This window comes from Monodelphis domestica, chromosome 1, assembly GCF_027887165.1.
Source record: "Monodelphis domestica isolate mMonDom1 chromosome 1, mMonDom1.pri, whole genome shotgun sequence".
NCBI classification, from domain to species: domain Eukaryota; kingdom Metazoa; phylum Chordata; class Mammalia; order Didelphimorphia; family Didelphidae; genus Monodelphis; species Monodelphis domestica.
Window position 1 is genome coordinate 64,651,134 of NC_077227.1, and position 26,674 is coordinate 64,677,807.

A 26,674-nucleotide genomic window follows, 5' to 3' on the forward strand; every position below is an offset into this window, starting at 1 on the left:
AGACCTTTTCTATAACATATAATGTCAGAGGGCTTGTTGAGGTTCAGAGAAAGGAAATTTCTTGCCCATGATCATACAGTTAGTATGTGTCAGAGGTCAGACTTGAATTAGGTCCTCTTGACTGCTAGCTCTCTTCCACCAGGTTGCGTCTAATGTGTTTTTTTCCTCTCCCTCCTTTCAATGATTTTATTTTTCAATTTATTATTTATTTATTTTAATTTTCTTTTATTTCAGATTCCTAATGCTCTCCTTCCCCTATCCATTGAGAGGGCAAGCAATAGCATATCATGTCTCTATGTCATTGCATAATTCTGATGCCAGTCTCCACCAGGTGGTCTCAAATGCATGGAGGAAGTATATATGAAGTCATATAGTGTTTGCCACTGTTTCAAGAGTTACGTTTCTCTTGTTTCTAGATTTACTGCCATTTCAGGCAGCTAGGGATACCTACCCTTATAAAATGCCCACTATTAGCCATTCACCTTCAGGCCCCCGATATTTTCACCAAGTATAATTTTGGAATGAATCACTCGATTTTTCACTCTTCGATATTTGCCAGGGCAGGCTAAGCTTGGAAAGCACTTCGAAAGTCAAAGTACAAGGTCCTCCTGAAGAACAATGTTCATAGGTGATGTTTGTGCTCCCAAAGACAAGGCTATTCAGTTGTTTAAATAAGCTATTTTGACTACTAAGGTCACCCACCAGTGGAGTTGAGTGATCCCATAACAGACAACCTAAACAGAAATGTGTTTTCATCTAAGTCTGTTGTTGTTTTTCAGCCATTTTCATCATATCCAACTCTCCATGACCCCATAGGGAATTATCTTGACAAAGATACTGGAATTGTTTGTCATTTCTTTCTCCATCTCATTTTACAAATGAGGAAACCAAGGCAAATAGGGTTAAGTGACTTGCCCAGAGTCAAACAGCTAGTGTCTAAGTCTAATTGTGTCTGGATGTTTAAATCTAATTATCTATGATATTCAGGAGTATTTACCTACAGGCAGTTTCTCTTCTCCATGACTTTTGTCAAGATGGAGACATGAGGCCATAGCTATCTGAGCTCATCTTTTTCTGGCATGGCCTTTGAACCCATCCTTGAATTCCTATGAGATGGCGGGTGAATTTGTTTCACCCCATAAAGGCATCTGAACAGCCTCCAAAAAATCTGCTCTTATCCATGACTGAGACACGGTCAAGACAAATGTGCTTTTTGGTCACAATGCTTTCTTTCCTACCTTTGGCTGAATCATCATAGCCTATATGTTTAATGGCATCTCGAACTACACGCTGATAATCTACCATGGCAACTGAAGTGATTTCCCCACAGAGTAGGACCATTCCGGTTTTGCAGACAGTTTCTGTGAATGAGAGAAGGGAAGCAAAAGTCAGAACCCACATTTCAAGGTAGTAAAAGCTCCACATTGCCTGGCATGAGCCTCAAAGAGATGTTAGAAAATCTTGAGGAGACTGGATGGCAAAGCTGTAACTCGTATGGGGTGACTGGGGCTTCATCCCAGGTCATTGATATGAGAAGAGAGGATGTGTTTTCCTCACAGAAACCATCCTGCAATTCCCCTTGTGGTCCTCCAGTGCTCTATGTTACCATACAATACGACCAGAATCCCCTTCCCACCAAAGAGCTGACAGTGGCCCATACTACCCTCTTCCAACTCCTACAGAATGTGGGTGGTCTTGAGATCAGAATACTCCCTTGTACAACTGCACCTTTGGTTAGGCTGTGCTTTGTACATGTACTATGCAATTAGTTCAAGGCCTGTGACCTTAGGAAAGTAATTTATGGAAAGTCTTGAGAGTCCGAGGACCTAGATCAGTTCCTACCTGACACTACCTGCCTTCGTGACTTAAAAAAAATCACTCACCCTCCCTGAGTCTCAGTTTCCCTATATGTAAAATAAGGGAGTTGTACAAGAGGGTTTCTGATGTCCTTTCCATCAATTAATCTTAGAACCTCTGACTTCTCTGAATCTTGATTTTCTTGACGGAGTGGGACAAGATTGATCTCTAAAAATTTTCCTTCTCAAAAATTCTATAAATCTATCATTATAATCCTGAGTCTTATTAAAATCAAAAGAATATGGAAAAAGAGCATCCCCTTAACACCAAGATGAAGAATCTTGTACCTTATACAGGTCTAAGAAATGCTGATAGGGGATGCTAATGATGAAAATGAAATTGAGATGGTGTCTCTGATTTAATTAAACAGTAATGTACTTTGGTCTATACTGGCTTAATAAGGAACCACAAGGGGATATTATGACATATATGGGAGAATCCATTAATTATAATATCATTTAACTTTAACCAATACACTAGTGCCAAAATAATAATCCTTTAGAAAATTACTCTTCTTCGAATGTTATCATGAATTGGAAATCATAAGTGAGAAAAGTTTAAAAAGAGAGATGTCTATGTTTATGACCCTTCTTGATACAGTGGAGGCATCATTAACAGTGGCTTTCAAAGTTTTGTTTGTTCCTAGTCACTGTCTGAAAGCTTTTGGCAGAAGGCCCGAAATCTGTATGAGCATTTCCGTTTGGTGAAGATAGTCTGCCATGTTTCCAATAAGACAAATTCTCTTGGACTTTCAAATTGTGACTGAGATTAGAGAAAGGGTATGTGTGGCATTACTCTCCCAGAGAAGGAATGTATTTAAGACTGCTAAGAAACATCAAGCATCAAGAAACGTCTACGAAACAAAAAGATGAAACTAATGATTTTTCAGATAGCATAACGATTTGGACCTCTTAAAGATGTAGAAAAAAAATAGACCCCTGAAAGACATTGGATTTAGGAGACAGGCTATTTGGATTCTAGTCCTAGCTCTGCCCCTAATTTGGCATGTGACTTGGATACAACTTATCCAAGACTCAAGTTCCTCACCTTTAAAATGAAAAAGATTGGGGATAGCTTGGATAAAGATCCAGGGACAGAGAAGTCTTGGGTTCAAATATGGCCCCAGACACTTCCTAGCTATGTGTCTTTGGGCAAGTCACTTAAACCCAACTGTTTAGCCCTTATCTCTCTTCTGCCTTGGAACCAATACCTAGAAACAATTCTAAAACAGAAAGTAAGGATTTTAAAATAAAATGAAATGAAAGGGTTGAACAAGATTATTTCTAAGGCCCCTTTCACCTCTAACATTTTAATCCATCCCTTAGCATAGTGCCTAGTCCCCTAGTAAGAACTTAATAAATGCTTGTTAACTGTCCCATGAGGCACAGAAGCACTCATTTGGATATTTAAATCTCTAAGAGAAGAAAATAAAATTTTTCATGTACCCCAGAATAGATAGGACCCCTGTTCCATGTGCATCATGGCACAAAACTAGAAACAGTTGCTCAATAGGTGGCAGAAAGGGGATCCAAAAAGCCCTTGGGAGATTAGTATGTTGAGCTTAATCTAAGAAGATAAAATTTTTTAAGATTTTTTTTACTGAGGTTAAAAAAGCTATTTCAAACATATAAGTAAGGAGGATATGGGTTGATGGTGTGATGTGACTGCCAAAAAGATCATTTCTATGTCTTGTATTGAGAGACATAACACTAAAGATTATGAAAGTGGTGGTCCCATTATACTCTGCTCTTTTTGCCAGATCTGGAAAATTAAGTTGTTATGGGCACAATATTTTAGGAATGATACTGCTAAGGCAGCAAGCATCCAGAGAAGAATGACCAGAAGAGTTGAGGCTTTCATAAGTATGCCACATGAGGTTGTGTTGGGAAAAACAGGGAATAGAGATTATATGGCATGCCTAGGTTCACATAGCTAGTAAGTATCTAATGTTGTATTTGAACCATGGTCTCCCTGACTCCAGACTCAATACTCTTTCCACCGTACCACCTTGCAGAAATGGGTACTAGAAGCCAAAATTGTAGAGATGTAGACCAAGACTCAATTTAAAGCAAAATTTGTGAATTAGAGCAATGCAGAAGTAGAATGGGCTGTTTTGAGAGGTAATACACAAACATACAAACACACACACACACACACACACACACACACACATACACATACACATACACATACACTCACTAGAGGTCTTCAAGAAAAGACCTGATAATCACTTTCTAGGTACATTGTAAAGAGGATTCTTGCTGAGCTATGGGATGAACTAGATGGTCTTTGAAGTTCCTTCCAATTCTAAAATCATCTGATTTTGTGATTCTTACCACAAGCAACTTTGGCATTTGGGTCTTGTCTGAGATGGGCGTCCAGCACAGCATCACTGATCTGATCACAGATCTTATCTGGAAGAAGGAGGAAAGTATGAGTCTGAAATAGTAGTTATATAATATATGACTAGACAAACATAAATATTTAGTTAGCTATTAAAGGAGAGATTACAATTTTGAGTATTGATGACATGAGAAATCATTTCAAATATTGGTTTAGCATCACTCCTCTCCTTCTGCAGCTTTGGGGTGATGTGAATTTTTATCCTAATCCTAGAATTTCCTGTAGAGAAAAACCCATGCCAAAAATAGTTTCTTCAAGACCCCCAGGGTAACTCACAAATGTTCTACTAATAATGTTTTCATCCATCAACATATATTCCTTAATTCCTGAGTGCACATCTGGAAAAGTCCTAGAAGCAGACACTTGAGCACTAAATAACTTCAACAGTAACAGGTTAAAGCTAGGGCAGTGAAATCTTATTGGACTACAGGCAGGACTCTTTGTTTGTTTAATGATGAGCAGGTTAATGTTGGGAAAACATAGAAAGACCTACATAAAATTATGAACAGAACAAAGAGAATATTACATACAACAACAGAAATATTGTTTGAAGAATGGCTTGTCTATGTCTACCTCCAGAGAAAGAGCAGATAAATAGAAACAAATAAGACATTGTTTTAGATATACATATATCTTTGTCAAATGATGCCTTTTTTTAAACCCTTACCTTCCATCTTGGAGTCAATACTGTGTATTGGCTCCAAGGCAGAAGAGTGGTAAGGGCTAGGCAATGGGGGTCAAGTGACTTGCCCAGGGTCACACAGCTAGGAAGTGTCTGAGGCCAGATTTGAACCTAGGAACTCCCATCTCTAGGCCTGGCTCTCGATCCACTGAACCACCCAGCTGCCCCCAAATGATGCCTTTTCTAATGGGGACAGAGAGAGAGGGAAGGGATTAACTGGATATTTTAATGTAGCAAACAAAAATAAATTTTAATTTAAAAAAGATTCAATTCACTAGGTTCAAAATGTTACATTTTAGTAGAAATAAGTGCTAAAACAAAAGTGAGAAAGAGTTGATCTGATCAGTATTTCAGTTCAAGATATTTTCATAAGAAATTCTCTAGCCTTCCCAGGTGGCATATATCCTCTTTGTTTTTCATGGAATGAATAGTTCACTGAAAGCCCCACTCTTATACTAGTTGCAATTGATAAGAGAGAACTCGAATCCATAGTGCAACAAGGATATTTGTAAAGAGGAACTCCAGAGCTGCATTTCTCTAACCAATCTGGCCATAGAGAACTTCAGAATCTGACACCTACCAGCAAAATCACAATGCTGTTCAAAGCATATATGGAATTGCTTTGGCACATAGGGAGATCAGATGAGCAAATTATTTTCATACCAAAAATACCATATTCCATCATCTATGATACCTACATTATTTCTTATTTATTTATTTAATTTAGACAAACATTCCCATGGAACCCCTATTCGGATCTTGAAGAGCATAATGTTTGGGGAAAACAGCAGGAAAAATCACCTTATTACTTACTTCAGAACAATCTGAGATGCCCACATTCATAATACTAGGACTAAAAAGCACTTGGAACTTACACATATAGTCTTGGATCTCAAGTTCAAATTTCAAATTAGCTACAAAGATTAATTCTTTAAGTCACTCCTCTGTTTCTCCAGTGAGGAAGAATTACCAAGAACGGGATGACACAATTGTATGAATACTATTAATTCAACTGAGAAACTGCTAAGAATGTAGGCAAGAAACCAGAGTTACTGTATCTGAATTGAATTAAGTTCTGGTTCAAATAGATAACAAACTTAAAATGAGTTTATAACGTTGCCTTTTTTCCATTTCCCCTCTATTACTTTATGTGATATTTACCTGGCATTACTACAGTTTTTTTTCATATCTTAGGTTCATTTTTGCCAGTGGGAGTTTGCCTGTAACATTTTTTTGCTTCTATTGTTTTAAATATCTACACCTATAAGAGATTTTCGATTATTTACATAAACAACATCACTCTGGGAACTGGGTAACTGAATTTAATTGGGATGGTAAATCTGCTAAAAACATTATCCTGTCCTAAATTCCCAAATCGAACAGAATTTATCTTAGTATTTTCTGCTATATAAAATTACCCACTACTCTGGAAACAGAAAGCTGATCAAATATACAAATATTTTCCTCTGTGAAATTTTTTTAGTGAAACTAAAAGGGATACATATCTGGGATACTTTCACTCTACAGTGCTTTAAGTGTTACATTAAACTATACATCAAACATTTCACAACTCACACTGGCAAATTGTTTTCAAAATTCTTCATCTTGCTTGAGTATTCAGAGCTCCTAAATCACTACCAAAAGGTAGAACCTGGAGAGCCCATGATGGGCTGCATATCAACCACATAACAATAGATTGGAATGAATAACCTTAACAATTTTAATGAAGCACTACAGGATCTGCTACCTTGTCATCTACATGAGAGGAATTAGAAACAGGAAATAAAATCTCATGTTGCTAAGTTAACCACAACTGGGCATACATTCGTACATACAGAAGAGGTAGCCAAAATCGCAATTGACCAAAGAAAGGGTATAATCACTAAAGTTCAGCTCAGCAAATATCTATTAAATGGCTACCATATGTAAAGCAGTATGGTAGGTTCTGGGGATTTCAGTCATAATAAAAGTAATAAAACAATCCTTCCTTTTAAGCAACTTTATATTCTATTGCCAAGTGTTTTGAACACCTCAGGGTATCTTTGAACCTCCATAAATAAGACAATCAGTCAAAAGCATTTGGCATACATTCACTCTGTGTACCTACTAAGTGCCATTGAGGACACCGAGCAGTACAAGATAATGGAGAAGAAGCCTAGTCCTGGACACTGAGATCTTCTCAAAGTTGGCCATTATCTCCTAGGTTCTTTATCATGATCGACAAGGAATAACGATTGTATGCCAGTTTCCTAAAGGCCTATTGAAACCAGCAAGTAAGGAAGCAATGCCTACCCCTACTTATGTTGGTCATCAAATGGTTAGCCAAAGAAGGAGCCTTCCCTTATGACAAACAAGAGCTTGGGAACCAAATGCTCATGGGAGACAGCAATCAAAAATGATATATTCTGTGAGCACGCTACAACCAAACTCAATAATTCAGTCAGTTTTTCACAAATCTCCAGTTAGAGGCCAAAGGAGTTCTAAACAAATGGAAGCAAAAGTGCTTCAGAAATCTGATGATATTCAGTTTTTTTGACCTGATACTCCCTCCACGAGTATAGGTTTCAACCCCTTTATAACATAATAGTTATTCTTTAAGAACTGGTGAGGCTGAAAAATGTATCACCCTAGAGTTGAGAGCATGCAGTTGAGCCTCTTAAAATTTAACTAGTCTGGTCCTGGAGACAGAGAGCCCAGGACTAGATCCATATTGGAACTTTTCCAGTTTGGTTAAAAAAAACAAACAACAGAGCTATCTTGGTAGCATGGCCATTAAGAACTCTGAATTCCTTCCATGGCACAATGAGGAATCGAAGAATAAAAATATATGATATGTTATAGGATACATCTGAAGCGTGACAGAACACATTTGCATATGATGCCATCTTCAGCATCCTCTAAACTTAAAAGAACCACCCATTTACTAAAGAAGGTTGACTAAGTTTGAGGATTCATTGTTCCTGGTCTTCATGAAGAAAGTTCAAGAGTTAGTTCAGAATGAATAAAGCCCTGTGCCTAGAGTCAGGAAGACATACATTCAAATCCATTGTCAGACTAGCTGTTTTCTGGAGTTTCATCATCTGTAAAATGAGGTTAATAATAGCATCTACTTACCAGCATTGTGAGGATAAAATAAGACATATATATATATATATATATATATATATATATATATATAAGCACTTTAAAACCCTTAAATTATAGAAATTCTAACTATAATTTCAATGGTGATTATTACTAGAGATCAAGCTACAATAAATAATGGTGATAGTCCTTTCTAACTACCTTCTTTTTCTCTCCGTAAGTATTAACACAGTCAAAATGGCAAAGGAGTCAGTGACTAATGATGTCATTTTGGACTTGGAGTCAGGAGACCTGGGTTTGAATTCGCTCCTCAAAGATTTACTGGCTGTGTGACCATGGACAAGTCATTTAACCTCTAAAGGTTCTCAATCTTTTAAGTGGGGGAATGATAATAGTTGTATTATCTAATTCACAGGCTTGCTGAATAAATGTGAGTAGTTATAATTCTCATAATTTTGAATGATGATCTCTCAATATATGAATTAGTTCATATTATAGTTGTGGTTATGCCTTTATCGTTTATATCAATACTCTCTTAACAAAGGGATAACTAATTCCTTTTCCATATTGCCTTCAAGGTAAGTTTCCAGCTGTTAGTTATTACCATAATTCTTTATGGATGGTTTATGATGTGCTAATCCCTACCTAGGAATCTTTCAGAGGGACATAAGTCTGACATTACACTTCCTTTGGAGGTCCAAATAAGCCGTAGATTCCATTGCTGAGAAGTAACAACTATTTTGGTACTAAAGAACTCTTACTCCTCCTATACAAGCTAAAGAAGGGTATAAGATAAATTAACATTTATTAAGCTCCTAGAATAAGTAAGACATAATTACTACACTGAAATAGCTTGTAATCTACCTGTCGAGATCAGGCATATGCATTTTAAATTATTTTTTCCCAATTACATGTAGATACAATTTTTACCAATCATATTCTGACATTTTGCAATTTGTGTTCTCTCCATTCTTCCCTTCTTGCTCCCTGCCCCACTGCAGGTAGTATGATATAGGTTATACATATACTATCATGTATCACCCATTACCACATCCATCATGTTGTAGAAGACACATATCACTCATATAAGAACAAAAACTGATGAAAAAATAAAGTGAAAAATGATCTGCTTCAATTTGCACTCATACTCCATCGGTCCCTTCTGGGGCCCTGTATAGCTTTTTTCATCATGAATCCTTTGGAGTTGTCTTGAATTTTTAAAAGGATGTATAAGAATGCCAAATGAGTGACACAAGATAGTAAGGACTTCAAGAGTTGAACAGAGTTTTGACCATGGCTTAATGAATGGGATAAAAGGTAGATATATATTCTGTTTGTGTTTATTTTTATTGGCATTGTTAATTGTTGTAGAGCTACTACCATAATTATAATCTGAAGTTCCAGTATAAATGTTGCAGTCTGGATTTCTCTCTAGCACCAAGGCTATAGTAAGATGAAATCATTTACATTTAAAAAATAATCTATTTTGAAATAAATTAAAATTCTAACATTTTTAGTTATTACTTTGAACTTTCAATGATATATCCATGAAGCTGTGATCTCATTGGTATGGGAACTCATTGTAACCATTAAAATCATAGCCCATCCATCCATTCTTGCTGTGTTACTCTTGCACTAGGGGATCTACTCATTAGGTTAAAGCTTTCTTCTAGATCTCTTTTTTAAAAAACCTTACCTTTCATCATAGATTCAATACTTTGTATTAGTTTCAAAGCAGAAGAGAGGTAAGGACTAGACAAAGGGTCTCTCCCCCAGGGTCAGATAGCTAAGAAGTATCTTAAATCAAATTTGAATCCAGGACCTCCCATCTCAGGGTATGGATATCAACACACTGAACCACCTAGCTTTCCCCTCTTCTAGATCTCTTGATAGATGAACTGGAGAATATTGGCTATCCCCACTGAGAGCAAGGGCTCCCAGGACATGTCCATTCTACCTACTTTCCTTATACCCCTCTTTTATTATATCCTTAACAACACGTTTATATACAGTTATTCAGTGATAATAAGGAGCTCCTCTCTGCTGCTTTCAGGTATTTAATGACTCAGAACTACCTTACCTCAAATCTGGTACATGTTAAGTTTCCCCAGACATGGTGGCCCATGACTGTTCTCATAAAATGGAAAAATTAAAACAACAATTTAATGAATTGTTAGAAGGAAGATAATGAATAGGAAACCATCTGAAATATGGTCCTCTACAAGCAAAATCACTTGTTAATTTACTGAGTTTATCATTTGTCAACTATTCAACATATTAGGCTTGTATCTTGTATAGTCATGGTCTTCTTGAAGGCCCAAACTCATCACTGGATGCCCAAGGTCCTGAGTTTTCCCCTCGGGCCAGAGAATCAGAATCTTTTAATTGTCAGGAAACAGACTAGGAGAGCAGACGATATGACTGATAATAAATGTTTACTGGATTGTTTGTTTGATTTGAATAAACATGTTATGTTACAATACATTTCAAATGATCAACAGAACTCCTGTGAAGTACTTAAGTATATGCTAGAGTTGAGGGTTGCCAAAATGATTTGTCATGTTAGTTGAAAGAAAAAAAACCTTATGCAAAACTCCAAAATACACCTGAAGTTTCTGATATCTCTGTATTTATAAAGTCTGCATGAGAATAATGCCAGAGTCCAGCAACAAATGGAATTTCAGTAATGCCTTCTGGCTAGCAAAGCATTTTATAGAGATTATTTCATATGAGATTCTCAGTAACTCTGTAAGGTATCTACTACAGATATGTAGTCCCATCAGAAGTTAAGTGATTTGCTATTGATCACACAGTTAAGAAGTGTCAGGGGCCAAATTTGAACAAACCTGATTCTTCCTAAAGCCAGGTCCATGACTCAGTCTATAATGCCATATTGCATTATGGGGAGAGCATGGCATAAAGTATAGACAATTGGCACCTGAGTTAGAGGCATGATTCTTCCTAAAGCCAGGTCCATGACTCAGTCTATAATGCCATATTGCATTATGGGGAGAACATGGCATAAAGTATAGACACTTGGCACCTGAGTTAGAGGCGTGGGGTTTGAATACAGCCTTTGCTAAATTGATTGCCTGGTGCTAAACAAATTATTTCACTTTTTGAGCTTCAGTCCTCTCATCTATAAAATGAGGAGATGGGACTAGCTGATCTTGAAGGTCCTTTCCAGCTCAAAGCCTGCAGTCCTATGATCTCAAAGGTCTCTTTGCTTCCAAATCTTTGATCCTATGAACTTAACCACAGTTACAACTGTCACGAATGATGATTTCTCAGCCTAAGTTCATTTTTTATATGTCTTTGCAGGAGGAGGAAAGCAAATAATTCTCTTTTCAGGCAACTTTTTTCCCTTCACATTTCCTAAATAACAAGCACTTGATACGATTTCTTTCTTTCTAAAGTACATTCACTTAACGTGGAAAACTCAGTGACCCATGCCCTTGTTTGAGGGAACATTTTCTGTTGACTCAAGCTGCATGTTGGTGGCAGGTGATCACTCAACTTTTTTAAAAATATATAATTTAAGATGTCCTAAAAGAATGCACTTACACTCAGCTAATTAGCTTTGCATTACCAGTACCAGCAACTCCATGCATTTTCTCTCTTTAAAATGTATAAAATAAGATGATAGCGAGAGTAACTACACTGTTGTTTTACACCCTGTTATTTTGTGCTTCTACTTTGGTTGCTGAGAGTTCAACCTTTCTATGGACAATATGGTTTCTTTTAAGGCTGCAAGAATGTGGTTTCAACTCAATCCACTCTTATTGATAGGGTTGTTATTATTATGGACACTCATAATATTAGATTTCCGTAGTGCTCTAAGGGGGAACAACATGCCTACATATACTATCATTTTATCTTCATAACAGCCTCGGTAGGTTGATGCCAATATATTATTCTTATTTAATAGGTGAGGAAACCAGATGTTCAGTGACTTGCCCTTGGCCACATAGCTAATAAATACATCCATAAGGCAGGATTCAAATTCAAGTCTTCCTGACTCCTCCTCCAAGGTGCTATCTGTTAGATTCCCTAGCTGTTCTAGTTTGTTTTTTTCTAGAGAAATAATCACAAAAGTAATATAGACTAATCTAAACAACCCTCTTCAATGCCACTGTCAACTCTAAGTGGATTCTTCTTTGAGCAACCACCCACATCTTCCATTCCAAGTGATAATGTTGTGAAGCCACTCTCAGGCAAGCGAACTTACCAGGATGCCCTTCTCCTACAGATTCCGAAGTGAACATGAAGGCACCTTCTTCACTCAGAGAATGGTCACACAAGCCATCCACCGGTCCATTCATGTTGCAATACTTTCCCTGTAAGTTTCTTCAAAGGAACGCTTGAAGGCTCTGATTGATTGCACTCGAGTTTCCTTTGGAAATCAAAAGGAATTTTCCCTCCCCACCAGAGCTGTTTCTACCTAAGAGGCTGCCTCTGCCTGTAGAGCTGTAAGCAAGAGTGAGTAGAACAGGGATGTGTGAGAAACTGAATGAGTGAACTGAATGAGCATGTGCCTCTTCCCCCTATCCGACTCTCTGGCTGATTGGATCTTTAGTTCTAGTTGCTCCTATATATGGAAAAGTGAAAGTGCCTGGATAATCATGTGAGAAAATTGGAGGAGTCCATTTGCTGGGAAGAGAGGGGAGCCTTTTTAATTTGAGAGACTTTCTATGAACTCTGATCCCTCACAGCATACACTTCAGCATTGCACTCCAAAAAGCCCTATGGTTTTGCAGAAGGGAAAAACCTATGGGATCATTCATTATCTCCATTAGGAATCTACGGATTACTCCAATTTTAACCTCCCTCTTGAAAGGATGGGAATGTTTTCACATGTGTACTGTTGTTGCATGAAAATAGAAAAATATGGAATCAAACTATTTACTAGAGAAATCTAAGAGACCAATAATTAGTTTGGAGATGGGGGAGGGACTGTAGAATAACATCTTTGTTGTCAGAAGTTCATCTTTTGTTTCTTTTCAGAATTTCTTTTTAATTTTTTTTTGTCCAGTATGGACTTCTTTTGTATGGATCTTTTTGAGCTTATCACTAAAAGAAAGCCAAAGCTAAATTCTGCCTTTGGTTTTTGGTTGTTGAAGCATAATTTTGATATGGTTTCATTTTAGAAGAAAGCATGACTCTTCTTTGTTTTCAACTCTTTTTTGCCTACACTAATTATTAGAACAGGTATTTCAGGGGGCAGCTGGGTGGCTCAGTGGATTGAGAGTCAGGCCTAGAGACAGGACTAGGTTCAAATCTGGCCTCAGACACTTCCCAGCTGTGTGACCCTGGGCAAGTCACTTGACCCCCATTGCCTAGCCCTTACCACTCTTCTGCCTTGGAGCCAATACACAGTATTGACTCCAAGATGGAAGGTAAGGGTTTAAAAAAAGAAAAGAAAAGAAAAGGTATTTCAGCCTCAATGGGGTTCTTATAAAACAACAAAATGAACTGTTAACTAAATCAAGTTCCTCTAAAGTTTCAAGAGAGAAAACTAATTTTCTTTTTCAAGAAAGTATTTTAATTTAAAAGTGAAAAACTATTCCTGGAGTATTTCAAGTGTGGGAGAATAAAATTTTCTAGAGCCTTCAAGATAAAGATATGATATTTATATGTATAATAGCTTAGATTGAAGAACTTCTGGAGAATCTCTATTCATACTGTCCATACTTACTAGAATCTTCCATGATGACCAAAATAAATGAGCCATATTATACAGGTAAGAAGATAGTGCACTCCTAACAGCAATACTCTCTCATTTTTTCATTGCATTCCAAGTATGTTTGGATTCTTCTGTAATTTGATGCAATAAAATAAAACTAAATCATGTTAAAAGGAACAATGGAATAGATGGAGAAACAGATTTCCTCCACTAAAGGAGAACACAAGATCAACCAAAACCTAATGCCAAAAACTGCAAAAATATCAAAATGTGAAAACTATGATCAGGAACCCTGATAACTATATATGTGTCTCCAATATATACATATTTTTAAGTTATAAAAAATCACCATTCCCTTTTGGCTTGAATTCCAGTCTCAGAAACAATAACCAGCACATTGTTGTTTTTGCTAATTTCTCAGCAATAAAAACCACATTTAAATACTTCACTACCAGCAATGAAATAGAACCAAATGTAGGCAACAATCCCCAGAGGTTAAGCAATGGGACCTTGCATTTTTATTTAGCAATATTTAGCAAGGAGAGTGCTTTTTAAGGGTGGGATTAGTAAAAAGAGACAAGAAGACCAATGGCAGGAGCTAGATATGAAAAAAGAATCACATTAGGACATGAGATAACCTTTGGTACTATCAGTATATTGGGATTCACATTGTTTACACCTAAAATGTTTCATCATCAATGTGCTTTGGCAAATTTCTTCTGCGTACATTTCTTTCAAACCAGGAGGTATAGTGGGCTAATGTTTAATTTGGACTGTAGACCCCAGTTCCTCCCTCAGTCAATGGTTTTGTTTGTATTTTTTTAATCCACTAAACAATTAAAACTTGTTTTAAGACAAAGTTGAGTGAGCAAACAATTATCTAGGAATTAGAATAAAGCAAAGTAGTGTTCTCATTATTCTCTCTTTTACAAGGATAAAATTAGCAGTAGAATCATTAATAGCCCCCTTTTTAAGTTGCTTAAAACAGCATTAGAAGACAACTATCACTTGTTATATAAAAAGAGAAGAAAATTCATTGAAACTATACTAGTCCCTGTTTAACTCCAGGCACATCATTTCAAATAGATCTTGGTTTCTTCAAGCGTAAAATGGGAAGGTTGGATTTAATCAGCAATTTTCAAATGTTTCGTGTGTTGTGGAGAAGAAAGAAATTGCCAATTCTCTCAATATCCTCCAACCTAAGACTCACTGTAGATAATAGGGAAACCTCCAACCCTCTTACCTTCATACTCCATCTATTCCTGTTTTCCCCAATAAACCCTTACTTGAGATAAAGAAAAGAAAAGAGTATTTCCTCTGAAACATCATAGCTCACCCTGAGTGACTTAGAAGGAAGCTGAAGAAGAAGGGGGAAGGGGGAAATGAAGGGAAGAAGAGGGGAGGAAGAGAGATTGGAAGAGGGAGGAAGGGAGATGTAGAGGGAGGGGAGTAGGCAAAAAGAAGATAACTACCTAATCCATTAGCTATCATTTATCCATCAAATATACCCCCTCCAATATTACCTATTAGAGTATCATAGAGAGACCTATTTGGCAGTCTAGTGAAAGCTATGGACCACTTCTGAAAATCATGTTTTTATATGTGTGAAACACAACACATGGAATTGTGAAAGAAACAAAAGGTTGATGAGAATAAAGATGTAAGGTTTTTTTTTTTTTTCAAAAAAGTTCCCATGCTCCTTCCCCAATATTTATCTAGTAGGAATCCCTGTATATGAATTATTGCTCTCTCAGGTCCCTTCCACCTCTAGATGATATTGACAACTGCCATGTTATGGATGCTTACAAAGTGCTTTGTAGACCTTCTCAGCTGAACCTCCTTACAAGCTTGAAAGACTGGTGATATCCTGGGTTGGTTGTCTCTCTTGTTTAAAGATAAGCAATCTGGAGCTCAATTAAGCAATTTGCCCGTTATCATACAGCTAATTCATGCCAGGAGCTGGATTTCAATTTTGAGTTTTCTGAACTTCAAGTTTAGCATTTCATTCACTGGGCCACACAATTTCTCTGAATGCTAGAATCTTATGATGCCAGTGCATAGGAAAGTGATCCTTCAGAAAGGTATTCAAGGACTTCTCACCCTATATTGGGACTTAATTAAGTAATTATAACCACTCCAAGGCATGGAAGGGCAGTCCCAGGCCATCCCCTCCCATAATCTTCCTTAGAATCTCAGGTTTCATACTGTCTCCTAGAGAAAAGTGAGTAGGAAGGCTAAAGAAAGTGGGGGAAAGTGTTTCCTAGGAAAGTCAGACTTGTTTGAGATGATCATGAATGATCATCCCAATGGAAATTACTCATATACTGGGTTTACCTTCTTTAATGCTCCATACAGTTTCAGAAACTTGTAAACTATGTGACCTTGGGCAAGTAACTTCACTTTTTTTGCCTCAGTTTCCTCATCTATAAAATGAGCTGGAGAGGGAAATTACAAACCACTCCAGTATCTTTGCCAAGAAAACCCCAAATGGGAGGACAAAGAGTCAGACATGACTAAAAATGAGAAAACAGCAACAACCAGTTACTGAAATTTTGCCTTTTGTTTAGCATATCCTAATTTGAGAGATCATATTTTTTACCCAAAATATATAATTTTTGCATACTGCAACACTAGATGATACTGACAATATAATGTTTAAGAGACACAATCCCTGTCATCATGATCCCTTACCGTTCCACCTTTTCTTTTCAATGATGCTACTAAGGATCTACCTAAATAAGGAATATAGTTAGGGCTGTTCTTACAGCAGTGGGGAAATGTTGCACTGAACCATTCATACTCTATTCTCTCATTCTTCTTTCAACCAACAGTATACGTTTATAATACAAGTAAAAACTAGTGCACATCTACTTTTTAAATCTACTTTGCTTCCTACATAAAGGGGCACTTTGTGAACTTGGTCTCCATCCTGAATTATAATAACTGAACTAACTGTGATAGAAAGCCCAGAAGTGAACATTTTTTCTATTTTTCTGGATAAGCTTTACCTTCCAGGGTCAATCAATATTGAATATAATAAGCTAATCGAATGTTATAGATCCCATATTTCTTTATGAGTATATCTATGTATTCTGGTTGCCCATATTGTACATTGGGTACCTTCACAGAATGGGAGGAGGAGGTGATACCCACATTGGGGAACTCATAGTCCCGATGAGCCTTATCTCAGCTTGATTTTAGGCATTTCCCTGGAATTTTTCTTCTAGGGTGGGGCAGACCCAGAGAGAAATACTGACCTTCTTGAACAGGGGAGGGGGAAAGGATATAGGACCATAAGATGAACCTGATCCATAGAGGTCCAAGAGTTCCTTGGAAGGGCCCTAGAGTCATGCAGCATATGCATATATGCTAGGGTCCTGCCCCTTCCCCTTCTACCAAATAGAATGTAAGATCTTTGAAAAAAGGACCTGGTTTATTTTTATCCTTGGGTCCCCAGGGCCTTGCATATAGCAGATATTTAATAAATGTTTAGCAAGTTGAATATGTGATGGTCTTAGTGTCACTACTCCCTCCACTGGTACAGATTATAGTCCTACCTATACTTTTTAATTCTGTGTAATTCAAATCCTTGCCCTTCCACAAGTCTTCCACAAATGAACCATCAAATGCTAGGAAGACTTTCTTCTGGTTACATATTAGTGTTACCAATTCAATATTTGTGTTGTCCATAAAATGAGTTGGAGAATTAAATGTCAAACCACTCCAGGAACTTTGCCAAGAAAATTCCAAATGAGGTCACCATTTTTATTTGCATTGTTGTACCACCAGCCCTGGAGTCAGGGAGACCTGAGTTCAAATCTGATTTTGAATACTTTTTTAGCTGTGTGACTCTGGACAAGTCACTTAATCCTGATTGTCTCAGCTTCCTCATCTGTAAAATGAGCTAAAGAAGGAAGTGGCAAACCACTCTAGTATCTTTTTCAACAAAACCCCAAAACAAGGGTTGTACATGAAGATTTGGGCACACGCAACTGAAAAATAACCATTTTGAAGATTAGGAAATTCCTTATAGGTTATTTCATGGTTATAATTGTTTATAGAAATATTAATTTTATTTGAGTTTGTGGAGTTCAAAATAAAAATAAAATAAAATAAAAACAATGGGTTGTAGTTGTTTTAAGGAAATGCTAATATTCAGAATGAATGGCTCTCTGTTATGTATACCATATCCTTTCCTACTCTTTTCACTAGAGGCCATTCCTTCTTCTGCTTCCCCCAACTCAAATCCAAGAAAAGTAATTTACATAAATCCTTCCTCCTGATGGCCACATTCAGATCATTCCTCTATACTACCCCTCAGTGATATCTTATTTTAATGTTGGTGCTTTAAAAAAAAAAAACCACCTTCTGTCCATCCATTTCACTTTTCAACTTCATACTGACTTTAGCATCTTGTTTATGGTTGGTTTTCTTTTCTACACCATCTCCTATTCATATCCTTGAGGATCTCAATATCCATGTTGAATTCCCTCCAATAACATGCTCTGCTCACTCCTCAGCCTACTCAACTTCAATAAACTCTTTCTTGATCTCTGCTACAATCCACTCATGAGATCTCATTATCCCTCAGATCTTTCTAAGATATGGAATTTTAAAATTCTAATTTCTTAAAACAAACTCCTAAAGCTGGCGGGAGGGGGGGAGAATCTCTTATAATGAGTGTCTCTAATAAAAGCCTCATTAATCAAATATATAGATAACTGAGTCAAATTTATAAAAATACAAGGCATTCTCCAATTAATAAATGGCCAAAGGATATGAACAGGCAGTTTTCTGATGAAGAAGCCAAGGCTATCTATAGTCATGTGGAAAAAATGCTCTAAAACACTCTTGATCAGAGAACTGTAAATTAAAATAACTGAGATACCCCTCACACATATAAGATTGGTTCATATGACAGAAAAAGGGAACTTATAAATGTTGTAGGAAGTGTAGGAAAATTAGGACACTAATGCATTGTTGGTGGAGTTGTGAACTGATCCATCATTCTGGAGAACAATTTGAAACTATGCCCAAAGAGCTTTAAAGCTGTCAATACATTTTGATCTAGCAATACCAGTACTAGGTCTGTATCAAAAAAAGATATAAAAAGGTGGAGAATGGAGAGGAAATGACCTATTTGTACAAAAATGTTTATAGTAGCTCTTTTTGTGGTAGAAAAGAATTGGAAAGTGAGGGGATATCAATTAATTGGGTAACAACTGAACAAGCGGTGGTATATGGTTGTAATAAAATACTATTGTGTTACAATAAATGATGAGAAGATGATTTTAGAAAAACTTGGAAAGACATATGAACTGGTACAAAGTAAAGTGAGCAGAATCTAAAGAACATTGTACACAGTAACAGCAGTGCTCTATGATGAACAATTCTGAATGACAACTATTTTTAACAATGAAGTGATCTGAGACAATCCCCAAAGTTTCATGATAAAATATGTCATCTAAAGAGCGCAGCCAGATTGCTCAATGGATTGTGAGCCAGGCCTGAAGGTGGAAGATCTTGAGTTTAAATTTGGCCTCCAACACTTCCAAGCTGTGTGACCATGGGCAAGTCACTTAACCTGAATTATCTAGCCTTTACTGCTCTTCTGACTTGGAACCATTACACAGTATTGATTCTAAGACAGAAGGTAAGGGTTTAAAAAAAAAAAAAAGTCATCTACCTCCAGAGCAAGAACTGATGGGGTCTGAATACAGACCTAAATATACCATATTTCACTCTTTCTTCATTCTTTTTTTTAGTTTTGAGTTCTCTTCCACAAAATGAGTAACAAGGGAAAATGTTTTCCATTATTGCATACGTAAAATCTACATCTGATAGCTTGCCATTTCAGGGAGGGAGAAGGGAGAGAAGGAAAGAAAGAATTTGGCTCAATTTTTTTAAACCCTTACCTTCTGTCTTAGAGTCAATACTGTGTATTGGCTCCAAGGCAGAAGAGTGGTAAGGGCTAGGCAATGGGGGTCAAGTGGCTTGCCCAGGGTCACACAGCTGGGAAGTGTCTCAATTCAGATTTGAAGCCAGGACCTCCCGTCTCTAGTTCTGACTCTCAATCCACTGAGCCACCTAGTTGCCCCCCTCAAAATTTTAAATAGAAAAAAAAATGGTGACATATGAAATACTCATAATATCCAGGTTAAAAATAAATACAGAAATATGAATTATGAAGGGGGGAGGGAGTCCTACCTTTTCCTTTCATCCACTCTCACTCACTTTATATGGGTTCATCAGCCTTACCTCAGCAGGATTTCTAGGCCCTTATCCCTATTCTCTCCTCATTCTTGATTTATTTGTCTTTATACTTACCAAATTTGACTCTATGAGCTGCCACTTTAACCTTCTCGTCTCTAACTCCTCCCTTAGAATTACTTAATTTGCTGTTCTGTGCTAACTTCCATGGAGGAGATAAAGGCAGTGAAAGGAATGGGTTCTTCAGCTGACAGTGTTGTCAATAATTTAGAAGGATGAGATCAGTCAGCACCCAGCTGGGTTTAAGACTTATTATATGTGCCTTTGAATGCAACCAACTGAAATGTGTCTAGCTTGATTCTTTGTCTTTCTCCTGGCATTGAACTCACATAGCCTAAAACCCAGACCTAGCTTTTTACCAGCAACTCTCCCAATTTGTACCCTTTGTGTATTTTTCTTGTGAATTTCTGAGTTTGGTCCTTTTTCCATCTCTGACTCCACCCTCAACCTCTAGCCCTATTTAGCCAACTGATTTATTTGCACAGTTCCCCTATACTCCTAACCTCCATCCTTGCTGTAACCCTCCTATGATATCCTGCTTTTAGACTTGGGGAGATTTTCATTTACAACATGGACTCCACACATCCTGTTCCCACTAGACTCTAGCCAAGATTAAGCTGTGTGGACCAATCTTAGTTTGATCAATATCTTCTGCTTCTAACATCATTTGTATTTTGAAATTTACATATCCCTCTTCCCCTACCCAACAAGCCAGTCCTCGTAAGACATTTAAAAGGAAAAAGAAAACATCCATTTTACAAAACTAATTGTGCCCGACAATAAATAGAATATTCCAAACTCATGATCACCCATGAAGGGCAGAGGGAGGAATATGTTCTCAACTCCTCTCTAGGAGCCAATAGATACTCCTCACACTCCTGTTAAACCCCTTATCACCAGTTAGGAGGAAACTGTTAACACTGGTTAGCAAACTGCCACTAGCACTGGTCAGGATTTTTAAAAAATGGCATTTCTTAGGTGCCTAACTATGCATCAGGTGCTATGCTAAGTGCTAAAAATGCAAAGACAAACACAGTCTCTTCCTATTACATTCTAATGGAAAGGATAGGATAAGGATAAAGACTAAATCAATGATTTCATCACTATAGGTCAGTGATGGCAAACCTTTTAGAGATGGAGTTCTGGGCCTGACCCCACCCCCACCCCATCCCCAGACTGTGCTGTGCCTGCCCACTTTGATACTGAGTACTATGCCATGCCCCTCTCCTCACCCCCAGACCCTCCCCCTTACCCTAGACAGGGGAGGGAGGAAGCACTTTCATTGGGCTGCTGGGCAGAGGGGTAGGTGAGGAATAAGTGAGGAATAACCTCAAGGTCATGGAAAGGGGGAGGGGAACAGCTCCACCCCAAGTTCCTCTGGCTTTATAGTAACCAACTCTGGTGGGTGACTGCAGGCATGAACACAGAGAAGGCTCTGTGTGCCCTTTTTGGCACATGTGCCATGGGTTCTCCATCACTGCTATAGAGAATTACCAAAGAAACTCCTATAGCAATGCAAATCAACACTTTCTCAATCTTGTTTTTAAAAAAAGGAGGCTAAGAGACCCTTCTGGGCAAAGACCTGGCTTTATTGTGACAGAGAAATCACAGGACCAGAGGCCACAAGTTCAAAACCTCAGACCCCAAGTTGCAAAATACATATACTTTTATAGTTCCATAGCTGTCCCCAGCCTCTGCAAGAGGTTTCCAAGAGGTTTCCAGGATCATTTCTAGATTCACTGGTCTCTGAGACCATTTCTGGACCTCCTAGTCTCTGAGATCATTTCTGGACCTCCAGGTCTCCATTAACTTGGTCCCTGTAACTTCTTACATGAATTGATTTGATATAGAATACATTATAAAATGGATTCACATGCTTAAGATTAATATGGTAATTTATGATTAATATGATAATATACACTTAAAATTGCTATGACAACACACACACTTGAAATTATAATTTAGTTATTAAACTGGGTCTATATTCTTAATCCAGCTACATATATAGACTCTTGTCTGCTACTAAATTCTTACTACAAATCACACAGTTACATGGTATCAAACTAAAAGGATTCTTAAAGTAATATGAGCAAGGAGCTGCTTAATTAAATTTCTTTCTTCTAGTCTTAAGGAAATTGCCTTGCACCCTGGGAGGTTAGGTAACTTGTCCAGGGTCACAAAGCCAGTATGTGTCTGAGGCAGGACTTGAATTCAGGCCTTTCTGGTTTTAAAGTCAGATATTGCTTCTGAGAAAGTCAGTATTTCAATAAATAGGTACATGAAAGATATATAGAGTAGATTCAAGGTAACTTAAGAGGAGAAGAGTCTAACTGAAGGGACCAAACACTAAGCTAAGTGCTGAGGATATAAGTACGAAAATAGAGGGGAGGAGGAGGAATGGGGACACATATTGTTGGTGGAGCTATGAACTGATCCACTCGTTTTGGAGAGGGGTCTGGAGTTGTGCCCAAGGAATCATGAAGCCTTTTTTGCTCAGTAATACCACTAAATGGGCTTGCTTCCTAGGGTGTCTGGGCAAAAAGGAGGGAAACTTGGATGTTCTAAAATATTTAGAGGGACTCTTTTGTGGTGACGAGGAGTTGGGAATAGAGGGGATGTCCAGAAGTTGGAGAATGGCTGAATGAGTTGTGGCATATGATTGTGATGAAATGCTGCTTTGATATAGGAAGATGAGCAGGTTAATTTGGAGGCGGCATGGAAAGACCTATAGGAAGTTTTGATGAGTGGGATGAACAGATCCAGAAGAATATGGTATACAGCAACAAAGATATTGTTTGAAGAATGACTTATATATGTCTGTTTCCAGAGAAAGAACTGATGAATGGAGATAGGCAGGGCCTGGCTTTAAATCTACATATATGCATACTCTTATCAATGATGCCTTCTCTGGTGAGAGGAAGGGGGAGAAAGAAGGGGTTACCTGGGGATTTTGGTATAACAAACAGATTAATAAATTTAAATTTAAAAAAGAACATAGATCACACACACAAAAAGAAACAGTTCTTACCCTCAGAGAGCTTACATTCTGTTGGGGGAAATAACATGCATTTGGGTAAGTATAAAATGGATAAAGTAAATACAACTTAATTTTGGTGGGGAAACGGTGAAACACTGCCAACCATGAAGCAGAATCCAGGCCACACTAAGACTGTGAAGATGAAGTTTCAGGACAGAGTAATCTAGATCTGTAAAATGGCTGACTGAACCCAGCTAAATATCTAATATTAGCACTGATTAAATGTTTGTTTATTGACTAATTGATTATTTGACAGATGTTTCCATTGGAAAAAGTCTTCAATGACTACCTCAGAGAAGTTTTCCTCAGTCATTGTGGATCCATTGACCAAATGCAAATATTGGTCAACTGTCAGACTCCAAAGACCTATTCTGGGGGTGGTTAGGCAGTCTGTTTGATAGAAGCAGAACTTTTGTCTAGAATGAGCCCTACCTGTAGCAGTGCCAGGCACTTGACTTTGTCACCTTGGCAAATCACTTACTCTTTTAGCCTGAGGTACTCATTTGTAAAGTGGGAAGAGTTAGCTACAATCAGTGGGCCTCCAAGGTCCCTTTCAATTCTAAATCAATAATCCCATAATCCCCTTCGAAGACTTCAGTCACTTCTTCTTTAATACCTACTCCTATATCTATCCCAAAAGAATCCAGCAACTTGGAAAAGCACAGCCCAAACCAAAGTCACCAACCAGGCAGAGTGTAGCATAGAAGGATTCTGTTCATCATGTCGTGACTGGCTTAATGGGTAGATGGCTGGAGCTGGAGTCAAAAAGAAAGACTTTGGTTCAGATTTCACCTCTGATACTAGCTAGCCTCAGGCAAATCACTTAATATCTGGGTGTCCTGTGACTTAGGCACTAAGTCCTAGATGTAATCAGTGGGGGTTCCTATACCAAGAATTCCCACTAAGAGTTGAAATATCTTCTAAGTTTTGTTACTATTTCAACTAATTCTCTAAAATATTCATTTGTATCTTGTTTAATGAGAAGCTGGGTGGCACACTGTATTAAAGTGCCAGGCTGGGTTCAAATCTAGCCTCATACTTACTACCTGCGTTAATTGGGAAAAGTTTGCCTCAGTTTCCTTAGCTGAAGAAAGAATTGGCAAACCATCCCAATATCTTTGCCAATAAAATCCCAGATGTGGTTATGAATTGTTGGACATAACTGAAATGACTCAACTACAATAAGAATATATTAAATCTAAAGAGTAATTTCAGTAGTGTCATTATTCTTCTCATAATGAACTAGCATTAGCAATCAATTGTCTCTCCAATGTTTTAGATCTTTTTTCTTTCAGTTAAATATGAAAAAATTTTTCAATTAAAAATTTTTATAGTTTTATTTATGTAAGTCCTGTGTGTGTGTCTTCATAGGTTAAATCCCAAATTCTTAAGATTTTCCCCATACATTGTATTAAGTCACAACCCTGGCAGCCCCAGATGAGGTTGAGGACCCTGAAGAGCACCCTGTCACAACCAATCCCAAAGATCCTAAAATATCCCAAGATAGTAAGCAGTGTTTCAATGTTTTAACATATAATAAAAATGTAAACATGTATAGACACAGCGAAAACCAATAATTTATTGAATTTGTTAGTCCAAAGGGAATGGCATAGGTCAAAAATATGAAAAGGTCCACAAATATTTTACATAATCCATAGTCGGTGGACAGATTATTAAATGTCCAGGTTCCCTTCCTGTTGTAGTGCTCATTTTCATCCAACCCAGAAACCTAGGGAAATTCCCAAAGAATCAGCCCTTTGCCTCCTTCAGGAAGGAGCTGATAGAAGTTGCTCTGGAAACCAGGATGTCACTTTGGAGGTGAACCCAAAGGTATTCTATTCTCCTATTTCATTTCAACAAATACAAACAACTCTCCCTTACGCATGAACTGTTCCACTATCCCTCAGTGATTACCCAAGTGCAACCTAATGTCAAAGGATTGCTATAAATTTGATTTCTGTGGAGCAGCAGCCTTCAACTTTGATATCCCATTCATGGCTCATGGAATAAACTTGACTTTAAAAGTAGACATCATTGATTATCCAGGATCTACAAATTGAGTACAAAATCCCACTCCAATCTATGAGTTCTTAAGTTTTTTTGGAAGGCCAGAGTCTCCTCTGGGAGACCAGCAAAGTCTATAGACCCCTTCTCAGGAGGGTGTTTTTTTTTTTAAACCCTTACCTTCTATCTTGGAATCAATTGATTCCAAGGCAGAAGAGTGGTAAGGGCTAGGCAATGGGGGTCAAGTGACTTGCCCAGGGTCACACAGCTAGGAAGTGTCTGAGATCACATTTGAACCTAGGACCTCCCGTCTCTAGGCCTGGCTCTCAATCCACTGAGCTACTCAGGTGCTCCCCCCATGAGGGTGTTTTTAAGTGCAGAGAATAAAATAGAATTACAAAGAAAACCAATTCTACTGAAATGCAGTTAACAAAATATTTTTTTAAAACAAGCGTATGGATCTTGGGTTAAGAATCATTGCCCAAAAGATATATATTTACTGTCTTGAATGAGATAAAAACAATTTACAAAGCAAGCATTAATTGCAAAGTGAGGTCCATTAAGTGACTTCCAAATATGACTAAGTAAATGTCAGAGACTAGATCTGAACCCAGGTGCTCCTGATTCCAATTCCTGGACATGATCCATTATGGCACATTGCCTCCCTAAGAAAGAGGATAGTGAGGAGAATTATACTTACTGGTCCAGAAAACTACATGTTGGGGAGTAGTGAGAAATAAATCAATTCCTCTTATGTCTCCTTATTTTCCCATGAGAGGGTTAATTTCTGGTCAGGATTTGTGACTTGATGATTTTTTTTTAAGTTAACCCAGATGAAACTTTTGTTTTGGCATTTACAAATCCTTTGTTGCTGCCTTTAACAAAGTCTCCTGAAGACCACTCAGTTAAGCTTGTCTGGATGAAGTTCACAGGTTAATACCTGCTCAGTCAATGATTGCTAAAAAGGTAATATCTGAGCTATGCTGGTAGACCTTGCCTTTAAGAAGGAGGAAGAGGGATGGAGAAATCCAGAGACAGGAAAGATATGGAGAGGAGAAAGACTATTCACATAGACTTAAACTCATTTCCCTAAACAGGAAGCTTCCATATCTACTAGACCCTTCCAGAAAGCCACATGGCTCCAAAAACAGACATTAGAATAATCTTATCATTTCTGCGGGATATCATTTTACATAGATATTTGACTATGAGATAAATACTGCAGGAATTACTGTGCCCATTTTATAGATGACGCAAATGAGGTTCAGAGGTGCCTTGACCATTATCAAACACCTAAATAAGCATCAGAGGCTAAACTTGAACTTGGGTCTTCCTGAATCCTACTCTGGCACATTCTCTACTACACCACAAAGCCTTCCTAATTAAATGAAGAATTTGAAAACTGGGCTGATTGGAGACTAGATTACATATTGGGTAGTAGTAAGAAATAAAGTTTGATAGGAAATGTGGAACCAGATACAGAAGGACTTTAAAGCCAAGCAGGGTAGGACAGTTAGGTGGCTCAGCAGGCCTGGAGATGGGAGTACCTGTATTCAAATCTGGCCTCAGCCAATTCCCAGATGAGTGACCCTGGGCAAGTCTAAGTCTCCAATTAAGTAAATGTCAGAGGTTACATGTAAACCCAGGTGTTCCT

At 37.7% G+C, this 26,674-nt stretch overlaps 1 protein-coding gene across 2 annotated transcripts in view; it reads right to left on the reverse strand.

Moving 5' to 3' along the window:
- Window positions 1-26,674, reverse strand: part of MAT1A (methionine adenosyltransferase 1A) — a 71,342-nt gene that overhangs the window by 30,813 nt on the left and 13,855 nt on the right. Inside the window, exons 1-3 of one of the 2 annotated variants that reach the window (XM_001365213.4) lie at window positions 12,255-12,606; window positions 4,194-4,271; window positions 1,239-1,361 (exon numbers count right to left, since the gene is read on the reverse strand). In XM_001365213.4, coding sequence (XP_001365250.1) covers window positions 1,239-1,361; window positions 4,194-4,271; window positions 12,255-12,348 — 295 coding nt within the window. In that variant the 5' untranslated portion in view covers window positions 12,349-12,606. Of the gene's footprint in view, window positions 1-1,238; window positions 1,362-4,193; window positions 4,272-12,254; window positions 12,607-26,674 lie in introns of those variants that run through there. The other variant, XM_056800090.1, reaches the window with a different exon arrangement.